This window comes from Colossoma macropomum, unplaced genomic scaffold (assembly GCF_904425465.1).
Source record: "Colossoma macropomum unplaced genomic scaffold, Colossoma_macropomum, whole genome shotgun sequence".
NCBI classification, from domain to species: Eukaryota; Metazoa; Chordata; class Actinopteri; order Characiformes; family Serrasalmidae; genus Colossoma; species Colossoma macropomum.
Window position 1 is genome coordinate 55,960,251 of NW_023494792.1, and position 14,866 is coordinate 55,975,116.

Consider the following 14,866-nt stretch of genomic DNA (forward strand, 5'->3'; position numbering starts at 1 on the left):
AAGCACCCTCTGCATGATTAAAGGGTTCTTGGCATCTTGAAAGTGTTCTTCAGACTGACAGAGAATGAGTTATATACGGTTCTAAATCGAACCTTTATGAAAATGGTTCTATATAGAACCCAAAAAAGTTCTATTGTTTGAATGTCAAGCTTGTAACAACAGAAGAATGCTTTGTGTGCACTATATAGATCCCTTTTCAAAAAGGTTCTATATAGAACCGTCTATAGCACATTCACGTACGCTTTCTATCAATCTGAAGAACGCTTTCATGATGCAAAGAACCCTTTAATCATGCAAAGGGTTCATTGAGTGTTCATGGTTCTATACAAAACCGTTTTCTTTAGTAAAGAACCCTTGAAGAACCTTCTTTTTAAAGAGTGTGTATAGGACCAAAAAGAGTTCTTCTATTGTTACAGTGTTAAGCTTGTAACAACAGAAGAACCCTAGAATCATATTCAACACATTCTCCATTATCTGAAGATCCATTTCTCCCTGCAAAGAACAATTTAACCATACAATTGGTTCTATTACAACTCACGGCTCTGAACAAAATCATTGCGTTTACTAAAGAAGCATCTTTTTGAAGTGTGTGGGTAAGAGGTGCTCAGGTCAGGGTCTTCATCCGCACACAGACAGACACCAACACACACAGCACACAGGTTTATACTGAGGAGAGTGTAAACAGCTAAACTTATAGCACAGATTTGGTTTATGAAGCACAGAACGACACGCCTGTAAATGTTAATGTTCTCCTTTTGTTTTATCACACAGTTCCCCGGTTTCATCTACTTCCTCCAGCACAATGAGAAGGGTAAAACATTAACAGCCAGGTTAAATAATCCCATCAGACAGCGAGGCTGTTCCAACAAATTACGTGATGCGTTATAAAAACAATCCCTGTTTTCACTCCTCACTGTTGTAGTTAGCCCATTCACAAGCTTAGCCAGCTAGCAAGCTACACGGCAAAGTCCGGATAACCAAGACGAGGCAAAACAGCTACAACTGACACGAAGTAGAGGAACCAGACGAGGCGGAAAGTTTGATACCCCTTCGTGGCCGAATCGTCTGTGCGGAATAAAGGCTGTGAGGACAGCGCGGCAGCTGCTCGCCGCCAAACACAAACAGTGAAGTTTCCTCACCTGGTTGAGCTCATTCTCCGCCGCTATCCTCAGGTTCGGGTCTATGGTGCCTTTCAAGGCCTGTATGATTCGGTTGGGGTCCATGGGGGCCAGCAGGGCGGGCTGATCGTAACTTTTGAGCGACGGCTGAACCGACCGGGCTACAGCGGGCTGCGAACGGCCGCTGGGCCACTTTCACACGGTCCTGCCCCGTTTACCGGCAAGGGACGGCCTACCGCCGCAAAAGAGGGTAAACACCAACGGTTCACGACAGCTCGGTGGTGTCATGGAAACGAGAGGCCAATCAGAGAAGAGCTGAGTCGGCAGTAGATGGGCGTTTCTGCAAACACTGTTTCTGGAAAAACAGTGAAAATGTCTTTAACTGAGTGTTGCGGTGATGAAATGTTATATATACACACCGATCAGGCATAACATTATGACCACCTCCAGGTTTCTACGCTCATTGTCCATTTTATCAGCTCCACTTACTATATAGGTGCACTTTGTAGTTCTACAGTTACAGACTGTGGTCCATCTGTTTCTCTGCATACTTTGTTAGTCCCCTTTTACCCTGTTCTTCAGTGGTCAGGACCCCCGTGGACCCTCACAGAGCAGGTACTATTTGGATAGTGGATCATTCTCAGCACTGCAGTAACACTGATGTGGTGGTGGTGTGTTAGTGTGTGTTGTGCTGGTCTGAGTGGATCAGACACTGCAGTGCTGCTGGAGTTTTTAAACAGTGTCCACTCACTGTCCGCTCTATTAGACACTCCTACCTTGTCAGTCCACCTTGTAGATGTAAAGTCAGAGACGATAGCTCATCTGCTGCTGCACAGTTTGTGTTGGTCATCCTCTAGTCCTTTATCAGTGGTCACAGGACACTGCCCACAGGATGCTGTTGGCTGGATATTTTTGGTTGGTGGACTATTCTCAGTCCAGCAGTGACACTGAGGTGTTTAAAAACTCCAGCAGCACTGCTGTGTCTGATCCACTCAGACCAGCACAACACACACTAACACACCACCACCACATCAGTGTCACTGCAGTGCTGAGAATGATCCACCACCCAAATAGTACCTGCGCTGTGAGGGTCCATGGGGGTCCTGACCACTGAAGAACAGGGTAAAGGTGGCTAACAAAGTATGCAGAGAAACAGATGGACTACAGTCTGTAACTGTAGAACTACAAAGTGCACCTATATAGTAAGTGGAGCTGATAAAATGGACAATGAGCGTAGAAACAAGGAGGTGGTCATAATGTTATGCCTGATCGGTGTGTGTGTGTGTGTGTATAAGTTTGTATTATTAACTATTGAATCTCTTTAATGTTTTTAATGTTTTCCATGACAGCTGTAGGGAGTGAATCAAAACCAATCAGCTTGCGTGGCCAGAACTACCTGCTGTATAAAACGATGAAGATCGCCAATTAAGAGAGAAGCAGCTTTAATTTAAGTGCTTCGGCTGAAAATAGGCGTCAGTCGCCGGCGTGCTGACCGTGAGGATGGTTGTCGGTGGAAACGTCTTCGCCCTGAACACGTTTTGGACAGAGTCGTCTTACAAAAACGTACGAATTAACGTTAACGCAAACTCGCCATAGCACAAGTAATAGAGGCGTGTTAACGTAACGAGCTCAATATTTCTGACTGAAGTTCAGGTGTAGCTTAGGGAGACGCGAATTTAAAAACTGCTACTCTTTGTAACTTTTTACTCAAATGTGACTAAAATATAGTGAAACAGCTCAGCATGAATGAAGCGTGAAAAACGCTGATGAAAACGCGTTGCCGGGCTTTGCCCGGTGTTGTCCCTTCTCTCTTGCCGTACTGTTGTCATGGGGAAGTGTCATGGTGGCTGCGGACTCGTAGGACTCAGGTTTCGATGTTGGTTTCGTTTATATATCGTTGACACTGGTCAGAATGGTCATTTCCAGCCATAATTAGTAAGTCTGTAAGGTTATTGTTTCTCATTTTGTTGATCCGTTGTGTTATAAATGTAGACGAAGCTGAATTCAGCTGCTTATTCGCCAGCGTCTTTGTGAATTTCCCCGTTCCACCTTAAATGGTGCAGCAGTTACATTCTGGCTCCTGACGCTGTTGAACCGCTGCAGCATTTAAGGTGGAACGGGGAAAATTCGGGATAGGAAGCCAACGTCAGCCTCGTTAAATCTCCCTTCTGTCCGCAGGCTTTAGACATCATGACCGAGGCCCTGCGCGACGAGGAGCTGCGGCCCGTGCCGAAGGAGAGGGCCATCCTGGAGAGCTTCTTCACGCAGCTCGGCATGTTCTCGTTCGACCGGGCGAAGGACTACGTGGAGAAGGAGAAGGACAGCAGCAAGAGCGCCGGCGCTATCTGGGCCTCGCTGCTGGCCGCGCTCGCCCACCTGGCCGCGGCGGAAAAAGCCTACCACAACATGACTTTCCTCGGGCAGAAACTGGGTGAGGTTACAGCAGAATTTCTCCATTTATATACATAATATCTCGAAATAATGACTTATCTTCTTGAAATATAGCCTTAATGACTGGCTATTAGGGCTGTCACGATCATGACGTTTTAGCTGATTTAGCTGTTAATTGTCATATAAAAATTGCGATTAACGATTTATCGCCTTTTCTTGTTAATTGTTTCAATTTATTATTGTACTAAATGTGAAGTCAAATTGGTATAGTAACCACCTAAACATATGTCGGTAAAACAGATCTCATTCTGCCAGGCATACTAAAAATGTTAACAAATTTTTTTTAGTTTTCATGAAAAAGTCCAATGGTGTTTTCAATGGGTGCATTTACATGCACTTAATAATCCGATAACGGCAGAAAATCAGATTTTGTCAGTAATCCGATCAACATGTTTACATGCACTTGAGTAATCAGATAATGTGGAAACACTGAGTCTACATGAGTCAGGCAGTAATCAGATTTCTGCTTTGCATCCAGCCCATTAACTCACAGAAGAAGACATGACCTAAATGTAACGTAAAACTCAAACTTCATGAGACGGCTTTTTTTAAACATCGCACCACTTCACCTGAAAATATGAACACACATCATCTAGAAGATGAAGAATATTTAAATCCTTTATTTCGTGTTTGGTTTCAGCGCCGCTCCAACAGTGTTTTGCTGCATCTCGTGACATCCACCATCTGTTCTTGCACATACGCAGACTGAGAAATCTGATTAAGAGTCTGAGTAAGAGTCTGCAAGCACTGAGAAATCTGATTACTGAGCTAAAATCCAGCTCTCTTTATCAGATTTCTTAATTGGATTTCTAGATCGGAGTATGGCGTTTACATGACCATTTGAATAATCAGACAACTGTAGAAACCCGATTATGATCTGATTATTGAGTGCATGTATCAATGCTTGCATTTACGACTTTCTTTTATTTACGTTTATTCATCTCAGCCCATCATGCCTGATTCACAATTTGTGTGTTGCACCACAATTTGACTGTGATATTTATTGACTATGGAAAATTATTGCAGTCAGCTTAAATAATTGTGGTCATTTCAAATATTAGCGATTAGCACGTTATGTAATAATTGTGACAGCCCAAATAGCTATAATGAGTTAATTTTGAGATACTGTGTCGAAATAATGATATTCAAGTTCAAGTAATTATTTTGATATATTAAGCCATCATTAGGAGGCACAAAGTTATTATTTTGATCCACTGAGTCATTATTCCAACATAATCAGTAGTTTGAGAAGATAAGTAAGTTTGGTTTTGTATCTCATTTGCTCAAACTATTGACAAAGTATCTTGAAACGTTGACTTACTTTCTCAAAATATTGACTGTCAAAATAATGACTTATTATCTCAAAATACTGTCAAAATGATGACTTATGATGTCAGAAATAATGTTTTGGTGTCTCAAAAATTACTATTTTCTTAAAATATTGACTATATAAAAATATATTTTTTAAATCATGTTATATGTAATACATCTGAATATTTACTCATCTTTTCAAACTGCTAAGTCATATTACATGAGAAAAAAAATATTTTCACATATTAAGTCAGTATTTTAAGAAAATAAGTCATGTTTGAGACACCAAGACATTATTTTTGACAGTCATTATTTTGACAGTCAGTATTTTGAGATACTAAATCATTGTTTTTAAATTGACTTATTTTCTCAAAATATTGACTATTTCGGGATACTTTGTCAATAGTTTGAGCAAATGAGATACAAAATCAAACTTTTGACATGCTACTGCCTGATACCAAGAAGGAGGAAATCTATCTGTCTATCTGTCTGTCTCTAGCTATCTACTTACCTACGTACTTACCTACCTACCCACCTACCTCCTGTACCTGGTTGGAATTCCTGGGCACTGTGTTTCTGAAAGCTGTGAAATATAAATATACTTCTCTCTGAAGTGTGAAAAGACTACTAGAAATTCCTCAAAGGGATTTACTACACAGTAATACCGTAAATGGTTGGTATAGTGTAGTGGGTAACACCTCTGCCTTCTATGCTGTAGACTGGGGTGCAACCCTGCCTGGGTAAGCACCCTACACTATACCAATAAGAGTCCTTGGGCAAGACTCCGAAACACTGCCATTGCTTACCTGTGTAAAATGATCAAATTGTAAGTCGCTCTGGATAAAAGCGTCTGCCAAATGCCATAAATGTAAATGTTTAGCTTATAATGACCAAACCTCTCAGAGTATAACATATTGTTCTTAGAACAACAGTCAGAAAACTTAGTTTGAAGGGTTCACATCATGGAAAAACCATATTTCTTCAGTTTTTCAATTTTATGTAGTATGTAAACATTGTCAAAGTTTGCTCCCCAGTCCATATTTAGAAAGGGAGCAGCAAAAACGTCCCATTTTTAATTGTTTTTTTTGTGATGTCACAAAAATGAAAGCATTTCTACCAATTCACCCAACAGGCGTTTGGCTCCACCCATTCACGTTGAAGTTATAAGGAGCGTTTCAACCTGCTTTTCAAATGAGGCACAATACAGGACAACCAATCAGAACAGAGCTTGTTTAAATATAACAGCCTGTTTAATTCAAAGGGGGTACAGAAAGGCTGCAAAATGTAAAAATGAACCATGACTATGGTGAATAAACACACAAACGTCATGAGTGGACTTCAAGGGACAAAGTAAAATAATAGAAAAATGAAGGGTGTGGCCCCTTTAAAATTTAAGCCTGTGCTGCTAACTGCTCCGTAATGGCATGCAGCTGTTTTGTACAGCAGATGGCACCAGAGAGCTACAGCAAAAAGATACTGTAACATCATTGTTTCGGCACACCTCCCGTGGAGCTGGCAGCCTGGGTGTCATTATGTATTACTAATGAGAGTCCCGAGGGGAGACTGTCACAGATTTGTATTCATGTGCTGTTGTGTTTGTTTTCAGGTGGTCAGTCGTTCTTCAGCAGGAAGGATTCCATTAGGACAATTTACACGTCCTTACACAACGAACTGAAGAAGGTAGTATCTATGGGCCGTCATCCCCCCGGGGGCTCCAGCCCTTACCTGGAAGAGCTGCTCTCCCATCTGTCCGAGCAGCTGTGCCACTTCACGCAGGCCAGGATGGAGATCGCCGACCTATATGAGAAGATGCACTCACTCAGCAGCCAGAAAACGGTCAACTCTGAGGAGCTGGTGAGCACGTTGGAGAGCATCATGCAGAAATACAGTTCCAGGTCAGTACAGAGTAAGGGGTGTGGCTTTTTTGAGTACACTGTGATGAAGGATTGGAAGAGAAACGTGTAAGTGTGTACTAGGGTTGAATAATATGGATCATATCACGACTCTAATGTAGGACATTGGCCTGAAGATGTCATTTGTCATGTTATGTAATATTCTATAGCGCAGCATTGCACCACTCAGCCTCATCCGTTTAACAGAATTCACAGTTTTGTATCCTTTTTGTGTTTTCGTTCATCAGTATTCTCTCACTACAATACTCAGCACGCACTGCACAAATACATGATGCAACCATTGTGAATCCCCCCATGTCAATAAGGGCTGCTAGCATAACCACTGATATGGAAGCGAATAATCAATAGACATTATATTCGGCGTTCTGATGTCAGCTATCTGGGGCTTTATTACAGAAACTTCCTATCTTTTTGTCTTAAGATCTGACAGGTCAGGATAAGATTTTTCACAAATTCGCATTACAGAAGCAAATCTGATCTTAATTTAAGCATCTTATCTTACATCATCTTAAGTTAGGAAATCTTAACCTACTCAATCGAAGTCGACAGTCAACTGTCGTCTCTGTTTCGTAGCAACAGACCATACGCGCACCGCTGAAACGTACACAGGTAATCAGAGTAATCAAGCTACTTAGCCAGACAGCTAATGTTAGCTACCATTACTGAGGTATTAGAGGTCAAATAAAACTAGTGCGATAAGCTGAAAGTATATTGTGGCAGCGCTTCGTGTTTTTCAGAGAGTCGCCGCTCCACAGTTTCAGTTTCATTTCCCAAAGGCTGTAGCCGAGCGCGAACGTTATTCCTCCTAATAAACAGACACCTGTTCAGCTCTGTCTCCTAATTATTCACCACCATCACTGTACTATTTTATCATCAACATTAACACACGAAGGTAATAAGAGGGGACGGTGGAGGTCGTGTCTGCAGTGTCCGGCTTTTAAAAAACTGGCTTTTTAACTTCCCAGTCAAAGCACAGTTTTCAATGTAGATAAATGTAATGTCATTATGCTAGTTATATATAGAGAACTGTGCTGCCTGACACTGCACAAAAAATAGAAACAGACAGTTAAAACAGAAGTTAAGACGCTGTGGGGTTTATCTTAAAGTTAAGACAGAATTTAGGAGATTTAGTCTAGTTAAGCTGTTTCTGTAATACTGTTTTCTTATCTGGAGTTCATGTATAAGATTATGAACTTAAGAACTGTTGTTCTGTAATAACGTCTGTCCTAAATCATGTCATGGTGACTAAACAGATAAGATTTCAGAAGTTTCTAGACTAGCGGAAAAAACACAAACATGCTGTCCTCAAGTACCCGCCCGGTATTTTTTAAAGTTCCTCCCACCTTCATGATGCATCATCCAGAAGGGGAGTTTCCTAGTCTTTAATCTGGAAAATCTGATGTTAGAGACTACTTTGAAACTGCTGTAGGAGTTAAATAGGTAAATTTTTTTTTTTATTTTGGCCAGAGTTCCTCTTTAAGAACTGATATATTGTCCAGCTCCAGCGTATACTTACCTTGGGACTGTAATTTTACAGTAGTGTTAAAACCTTCTCTATGATAATACAACTTCTCAAAGGAGAATTCCACCAATTTTCTAAAATTCTGCATAGTTCAAGGAGATGTAACTAAAGTCATTCAGAATAGTTTGATATGTAATGCTTTGTTGTGGAGAAACTTACCCATTTGGATCTCTTTATTTTCTTTATTAACTATCCAAAATGGCGGCACGGTGGCGCCGTGGGTAGCGCTGTCGCCTCACAACAAGAATGGCCGGGGTTCGATTCCCGGCCGGGCGACCGGGGTCCTTTCTGTGTGGAGTTTGCATGTTCTCCCTGTGTCTGTGTGGGTTTCCTCCGGGTACTCCGGTTTCCTCCCACAGTCCAAAAACATGCAGTCAGGCCTGAATTGCCCCTAGGTGTGAGTGTGTGTGACTGTGTATGTCTGTCTGTCTGCCCTGCGATGGACTGGCGACCTGTCCAGGGTGTATCCTACCTTCCGCCCAATGACAGCTGGGATAGGCTCCAGCACCCCACTGCGACCCAGAAGGATAAGCGGTTTAGATGATGTATATGTATGTAACTATCCAAAATGACCAGTGAACCTATATGTATCTTCCGAGTTCTTATATGTAATATTTAAAATGATAATAGTGATAAATCTGAAAAAAAAAATTGTTGACTTTTTTTTTTTTGGCTTTAAATCAAACCACTCTTGATGATTTTGTTTAGTTTTGCTGAAAAATGAGTGGAATTCCCCTTTAACAGTTGCTCAAACTCTTTTTGGCTGTATGACCATCATGCTGAAGTTAATGGTTCTCTCCTGCTCACATTGTTCTCATTAAGGTCAGTGCTTAATGCAGTCTTTCAGAGAAGAGTGGAGGTGTGTAGTGCAGCAGTACTGGCTATGGAGAGCTTATATACAGTATCAGATATTCCAGTGTCTGAAGATCTCTGACCTTATGGCACGTAAATGATTCTTTGTGGTGTGTCTGCCTGAGACAGACAGACAGACAGAGTAAAGGGAGTTAGAGGGAGATCTGCAGACGCCCAGTATTTTTGCTGGCAGGATCCATCACTTCCTCCCATGGGGAGAGTTCCTCTCTCCTCTCTCTCATCTCTGGGTCACCATGCGTGGGCTTTCCTCTGACGTGGCCCTGGCTGTCTTTTCTTTCTGGGTCTTTACTCTTGTCTTCTTTTGATTTTCACAGTGCAGCTTTTAGCTGAGCTCTCTTTGCTATTTGTTGATGTACTGTCTCAGTAACGTATGCTGTAGCTGAAAGCTGTTCACGAAGCAAAAATGGCAGTATGTTACTAAAAAGACGTTTATCTAAAATATTTAAAGGCTCTTGTAGTTTCTGACATTGTTATCCAGTGGTGGACCATGAATGTTAGAGCAAGGTGTTCAGTTTGGGCCATAAATATCAAAACATAATATAAAAAATTAGTAACACTGCAGTAACACTGATGTGTTGGTGGTGTGTTAGTGTGTGTTGTGCTGGTACGAGTGGATCAGACACAGCAGTGCTTTTTAAAAACTGTGTCCACTCACTGTCCACTCTACTAGACACTCCTACCTTGTCAGTCCACCTTGTAGATGTAAAGTCAGAGACGATAGCTCATCTGCTGCTGCACAGTTTGTGTTGGTCATCCTCTAGTCCTTCATCAGTGGTCACAGGACGCTGCCCACAGGACGCTGTTGGCTGGATATTTTTGGTTGGTGGACTATTCTCAGTCCAGCAATGACACTGAGGTGTTTAAAAACTCCAGCAGCACTGCTGTGTCTGATCCACTCAGACCAGCACAACACACACTAACACACTACCACCACATCAGTGTTACTGCAGTGCTGAGAATGATCCACCACCCGAATAGTACCTGCTCTGTGAGGGTCAATGGAGGTCCTGACCACTGAAGAACAGGGTAAAAGCGGGCTAACAAAGTATACAGAGAAACAGATGGACTACAGTCTGTAACTGTAGAACTACAAAGTGCACCTATATAGTAAGTGGAGCTGATAAAATGGACAATGAGCGTAGAAACAAGGAGGTGGTCATAATGTTATGCCTGATCGGTGTATATTGTCATATAAGCAGCTAAATCATACACTCATGATCTTTCACGTGTGTTACATTGGCCTGAATTTCTGTGAAACTCAATACACTGTCATTTCTGTGATTGGTACCCAGTTACTCACAGCTCTGTAGCGTACTTACAAGTGAAGAGTGACAAGCCCAAGTCTGAAAACACAAAACATTTAAAAATGTGAGGTGATGGGAGGACGAGGCAGTAAGCCTAACAGGACTGTTTGGAAGAAGTGCTGTATGTGCAAAGCTTAAGGAAGCCTTGCAGTACAGCTGTGCGAGTTCAGTACCTGACAAATGGCTTCTGCATCTTTGAGCTCTCCCACTGCCTGCTCAAGGTGAACTCTGCACTCCTGCTGAAGGGAGTCAGCGACAGATAGAGCGAGATAGAGAGGAAGGCAAGGAAGAATGATGGAGAGAGCGATGGCGAGGAAAGATGCCAGGCCGTGAGTAATCACTGGAGGAAGACGGAGGGAGAGAGAGGCTTGATCTTTGCAGCGTTATCTGATCAGTTAATCAGGTAGCGGTGAGCTCGGCTGTTTGACAGCACCCGCGTGGGGCTGAAATGGCTTTAAGGGCTGTTTGGAGAAGCGTGACCTTGAAATGTGGAGAGAGTGGACTTCTTGATTAAGCCCCCACTGACCTGCAGAGAAGAGACAACAAAGGAATCTCTGCTTGTGAGGTTAAAATATCTATTAGTCTCTCTCTCTCTCTCTCTCTGAGAGTGTGTGCATATATATATATATATATATATATATATACACATTTTTTTTTTTTCTTCACCCTTTTTGTTAGTCCCCATTTTTAGTTTCTCTTTTCTCTCCTCCGCCGCCTTGCTCCCTCATCGCCCTCTCGCTCACTTTCTCTCGCTCTCGCGCTGCCTGCTAAGACGTGTAATTAATGTTCAGTCGGGGGTGAAGAATTCACACGCTGCTGCTGAATACAGAGGTGATGTAATGAGCTATAAGCGTGCAGTATTCATGATTCTGGTCTCCAGCACTAATGAGCCAGTGAGGCACGCTGGCATCATAACCTCAGCCTCTCACAGGCAAATGTTTCAGGGATGCTGACCAGATTTCCATGCTACTTTGCCCTTTCCATCCAATGGAACGGCATCTCCTGGACTGGAACCCCCCAAACTATTGCCGCTGTCATGGTTCTCGTCGTCCATTTTGTGTTGATCCTTGTCGGCCATTTTAGCCCCTTTTCCACTGTAGGTCTAGACGTAGGTCTGAGCGTGATGAGTAACCGGTCCAGTGGCGTTCCCACCTGGACACAGTTAGGCGTGGAATGCTTACAAACTGTGCCCCGCATGGTTTCCTCTACGTGATTAGACAACTTTTCAGTGCAGCAGAACAGTTCAGGTGGGGTGGCTCCGTGACAGGTTTTCATTTTAGCCACTTTAGCCAGCTGCTGCCTGTTTATTCCATACATGGGACGCTGTTTTGACACGCTGCGTCACTTCCTGACGTTTCTGTAGTTTTTCTTAGATACTTGCTATTCTGACTTAGCAGTACAACCAATGAGAACCACAAGCAATCACAGAAGTCCGTTTTGGCACAGAACGTAACGATGCGACCATGTTAACTGTGCGCAAAAGTGGTCTATGATGTTCGTATGCTCGGTCAATCTGAGTACAGTACACTGTAGTGTAACAATTTCAGTACATATCAAAAATGGGATTTGAAATAGTATATTAATGTTAAACGGTCACCGATATTCCCCTCGGTTTCTTCTAAGAGTCTTTCATTTATCATCTTTTGGGAAACCATCTGTGAAGAGCGCCTTCAGCATACCAGATATCAAAAATCAAGTCTTGACCTCAGAAATGAGAATCGTATGAAACGTGAAAATCTGTCATTACAACCCCTAGTGCGCATGCATGTGTGCATGATGCAAAAACACACCTATTTAGGCACTCCATTTTTTGCTGCTATGGAGACCCCACTTTATCATATCGCATTGAATTTTTCATTTTATGTATCTATACTCTCATAATAGAAAGGATTGGGGGCATTATTTGTTGTTTTGATGCAAAAACATAACCTTAAATGATGGCAATGCTATTAGATTAGATTAAGTGACCCTTATTAGTCCCACAACGGGGAAATTCACCTCCACATTTAACCCATCCATGCAGTGAAACACCACATACACACTAGTGAACACACACACTAGGGAGCACATTTGCCTGGAGCGGTGGGCAGCCCTATCCACAGCGCTCGGGGAGCAGTTGGGGGTTAGGTGCCCTGCTCAAGGGCACTTCAGTCACGTACTGTTGGCTCAGGGAATCGAACCGGCAACCTTCCGGTCGCAGGGCTGGTTCCCTAACCTCCAGCCCATGACTGCTCCCAGTATGACATGAAGCTGCAAAAGGTGCAATTAATCAATCAATTGTAGATAATCAATAATTGATAGAAAATTTTAGTTGCTGCTTTAATTGTAACTGTTTGCCTCTACAGTGGAAAACTTTCTGTTTCTCTCCATGCCACAGGTTCCACCACCCTATCCTGAGTCGACTGGAGGGCAGTTTCCAGGTGGAGGTGGATGTCCTGACGCAGCTGCTGCGCTGCCAGGCCCAGATCTCCGAGTGGCACTTCCTGCCTTCGCTGCTCAACCTGCATGGCGCCCACTCCAAGCTGCAGGCGTGGGGCCAGGCATTCGAGCGCCAGCGTGAGACCCGCAAGCACCTGTTCGGCGGCCAGTCGCAGCGGACCGCACAACCGCCACACCTCTACTTGTGGCTGCAGCGTTTGCAGGGGGCTCTGCTGGCCAAGTTCACCTTCTACTTCCATGAGGCGCTGAGCCGGCAGGCGCTGCCAGGTGAGATGAAAGCCTTGACCGCCCGCACCTCACCCGACTATTTTGGCAAAGTGTCAGCCTTCATCCGCAAGCATGACGCCTCCAACGTCTCGCTGGTCTTCGACAACCGAGGCTCAGAGAGCTTCCAGGGCCACGGGTACCATCACCCACACTCGTATCGTGATGCGCCCAAAGGAATGGACCAGTTCCCGGCTGTGGTGTCACTTCCCGGGGGTGAGAGGCCGCTCACGCACTGGCCCAACGTCATCATGATCATGAGCGATCGTACATCTGAGCTCAACTCACTGGACAAGGTCATGCACTTCTACGACGACAAAGTCCAGAGCACCTATTTCCTGGCTCGCCCCGAGCCCCACTTCACTTTGGTTGTGATCTTCGACGGGAGGAAGTCGGAGAAGGACTCACATGTGGTGGCCTTCCTGCAGGAGATTTCCACATCTCTGAGGAACTCCAAACCCTTCAGTACGCTCAAGCCAGGCTCCAAAGGTTGAACTGACCACATTGAGCCCATTCAGTGGCCAGTCCCTGAAGTCTGTGCATCTGCCAATGTAATGTTTGTGATTGCAGGGGGTTCTGCTGGCCAGGCTCAGCTTCTACCTCCAGGAAGACCATCCTACACCTAAACGACTTAAAACAGTGCTTAGCCAAACCAATCTCTCAGCAAGCATGCATTGATATCAGTTATTAATTCCTTTATGGAATTATTTGGTTATGTCTGTCAAGGCCTACCAACAGCATTTCCTTAAATGTGTTATTTCAGTCACTCTTTGAGTCCTAATGCTGCTGAAACTGTTTTAATATTTCAACTTTTTCCTTTTTTTTTGTTTTTTTTTTAAATCTCAGTGAAACGCCAGAGGTCCGGTACCTGTGCTAATTATTTAGCTTTATACTGTGAACTTTAGCGACCAATCGTCATCAGACCAAAGTAGCTTTTTTTGCCCAAAGTTGGCCTTTTTACTAGACCTTTGAACCTTTTGAAACACATTTTGTCCTTTTTTCTGGTCTCGCTGGGGTTGGACAGTGAAAGTCCTGCTGCTATAAAGGCTTTGCCTTAATTTTTTATTTGCAGTGCACAAAACATTTTAACAGCTGAGCATTTGATTTTAGGATTCTTTCTTCTTTGTGTACTGCAGTTATTTACTAAAATAAAGGTTATTTAAAATGTTTGAATAAAACGTTGCTGTTACTGCCTCTGCTTGAGTTCTGCTTCACTTCATTATGGAGGTTGTAATGAAGTAACATATGGAGTGTACAGCTGTTTTAAAGGCCTTTGCATGCTTCAAAAGCCAAACCTTCGAAGAAAGATGAAAAAAATGAAGACGTCCAGTAGGGGTGGGAATCTTTAGGCACCTCACGATTCGATTCGATTACGATTCAGAGGGCTGTGATGCGATTGGAAAACGATTATCGATGCATCTTTTTTTTTCTCTATACAGGATTTCTATCTTCCTACTGTCTGAGGATTTGGTAGTTTTAAAGCAAAGTATTTGTAATGATCCATAATGTAAATGTATTATGGATCATTACAGATACTTTGCTTTAAATATCTAAATATCTTTTATTAATAAATCAAATGGAAGTGATGTGGCAAGTGAACTAGAAGGCTCTCATTCAGAGACGCTGCTGCCGCTCATCTGCGATAAAATGCGCTGTTACCCTGAAATAAGA

General features: G+C 43.1%; 2 protein-coding genes across 4 annotated transcripts in view; one reads left to right on the forward strand and one right to left on the reverse strand.

Moving 5' to 3' along the window:
- Window positions 1–1,560, reverse strand: part of ipo8 (importin 8) — a 41,088-nt gene extending 39,528 nt beyond the window's left edge. For all 3 annotated transcript variants that reach the window (XR_005007560.1, XM_036577626.1, XM_036577625.1), the window contains exon 1: window positions 1,140–1,560. Coding sequence is in view for 2 of the 3 variants with exons in the window: in XM_036577626.1 (XP_036433519.1) it covers window positions 1,140–1,223 (84 nt within the window). In the remaining variant the exon portion in view is untranslated. The remainder of the gene's footprint in view (window positions 1–1,139) is intronic.
- An 836-nt stretch (window positions 1,561–2,396) lies between these two features.
- Window positions 2,397–14,356, forward strand: cunh12orf66 (chromosome unknown C12orf66 homolog). The gene is made up of 4 exons (XM_036577627.1): window positions 2,397–3,053; window positions 3,297–3,549; window positions 6,487–6,775; window positions 12,870–14,356. The coding sequence occupies exons 2-4, from the start codon at window positions 3,309–3,311 to the stop codon at window positions 13,687–13,689; spliced, it is 1,350 nt and encodes a 449-aa protein (XP_036433520.1). The 5' UTR covers window positions 2,397–3,053; window positions 3,297–3,308; the 3' UTR covers window positions 13,690–14,356.
- Window positions 14,357–14,866: the final 510 nt, after the last annotated feature.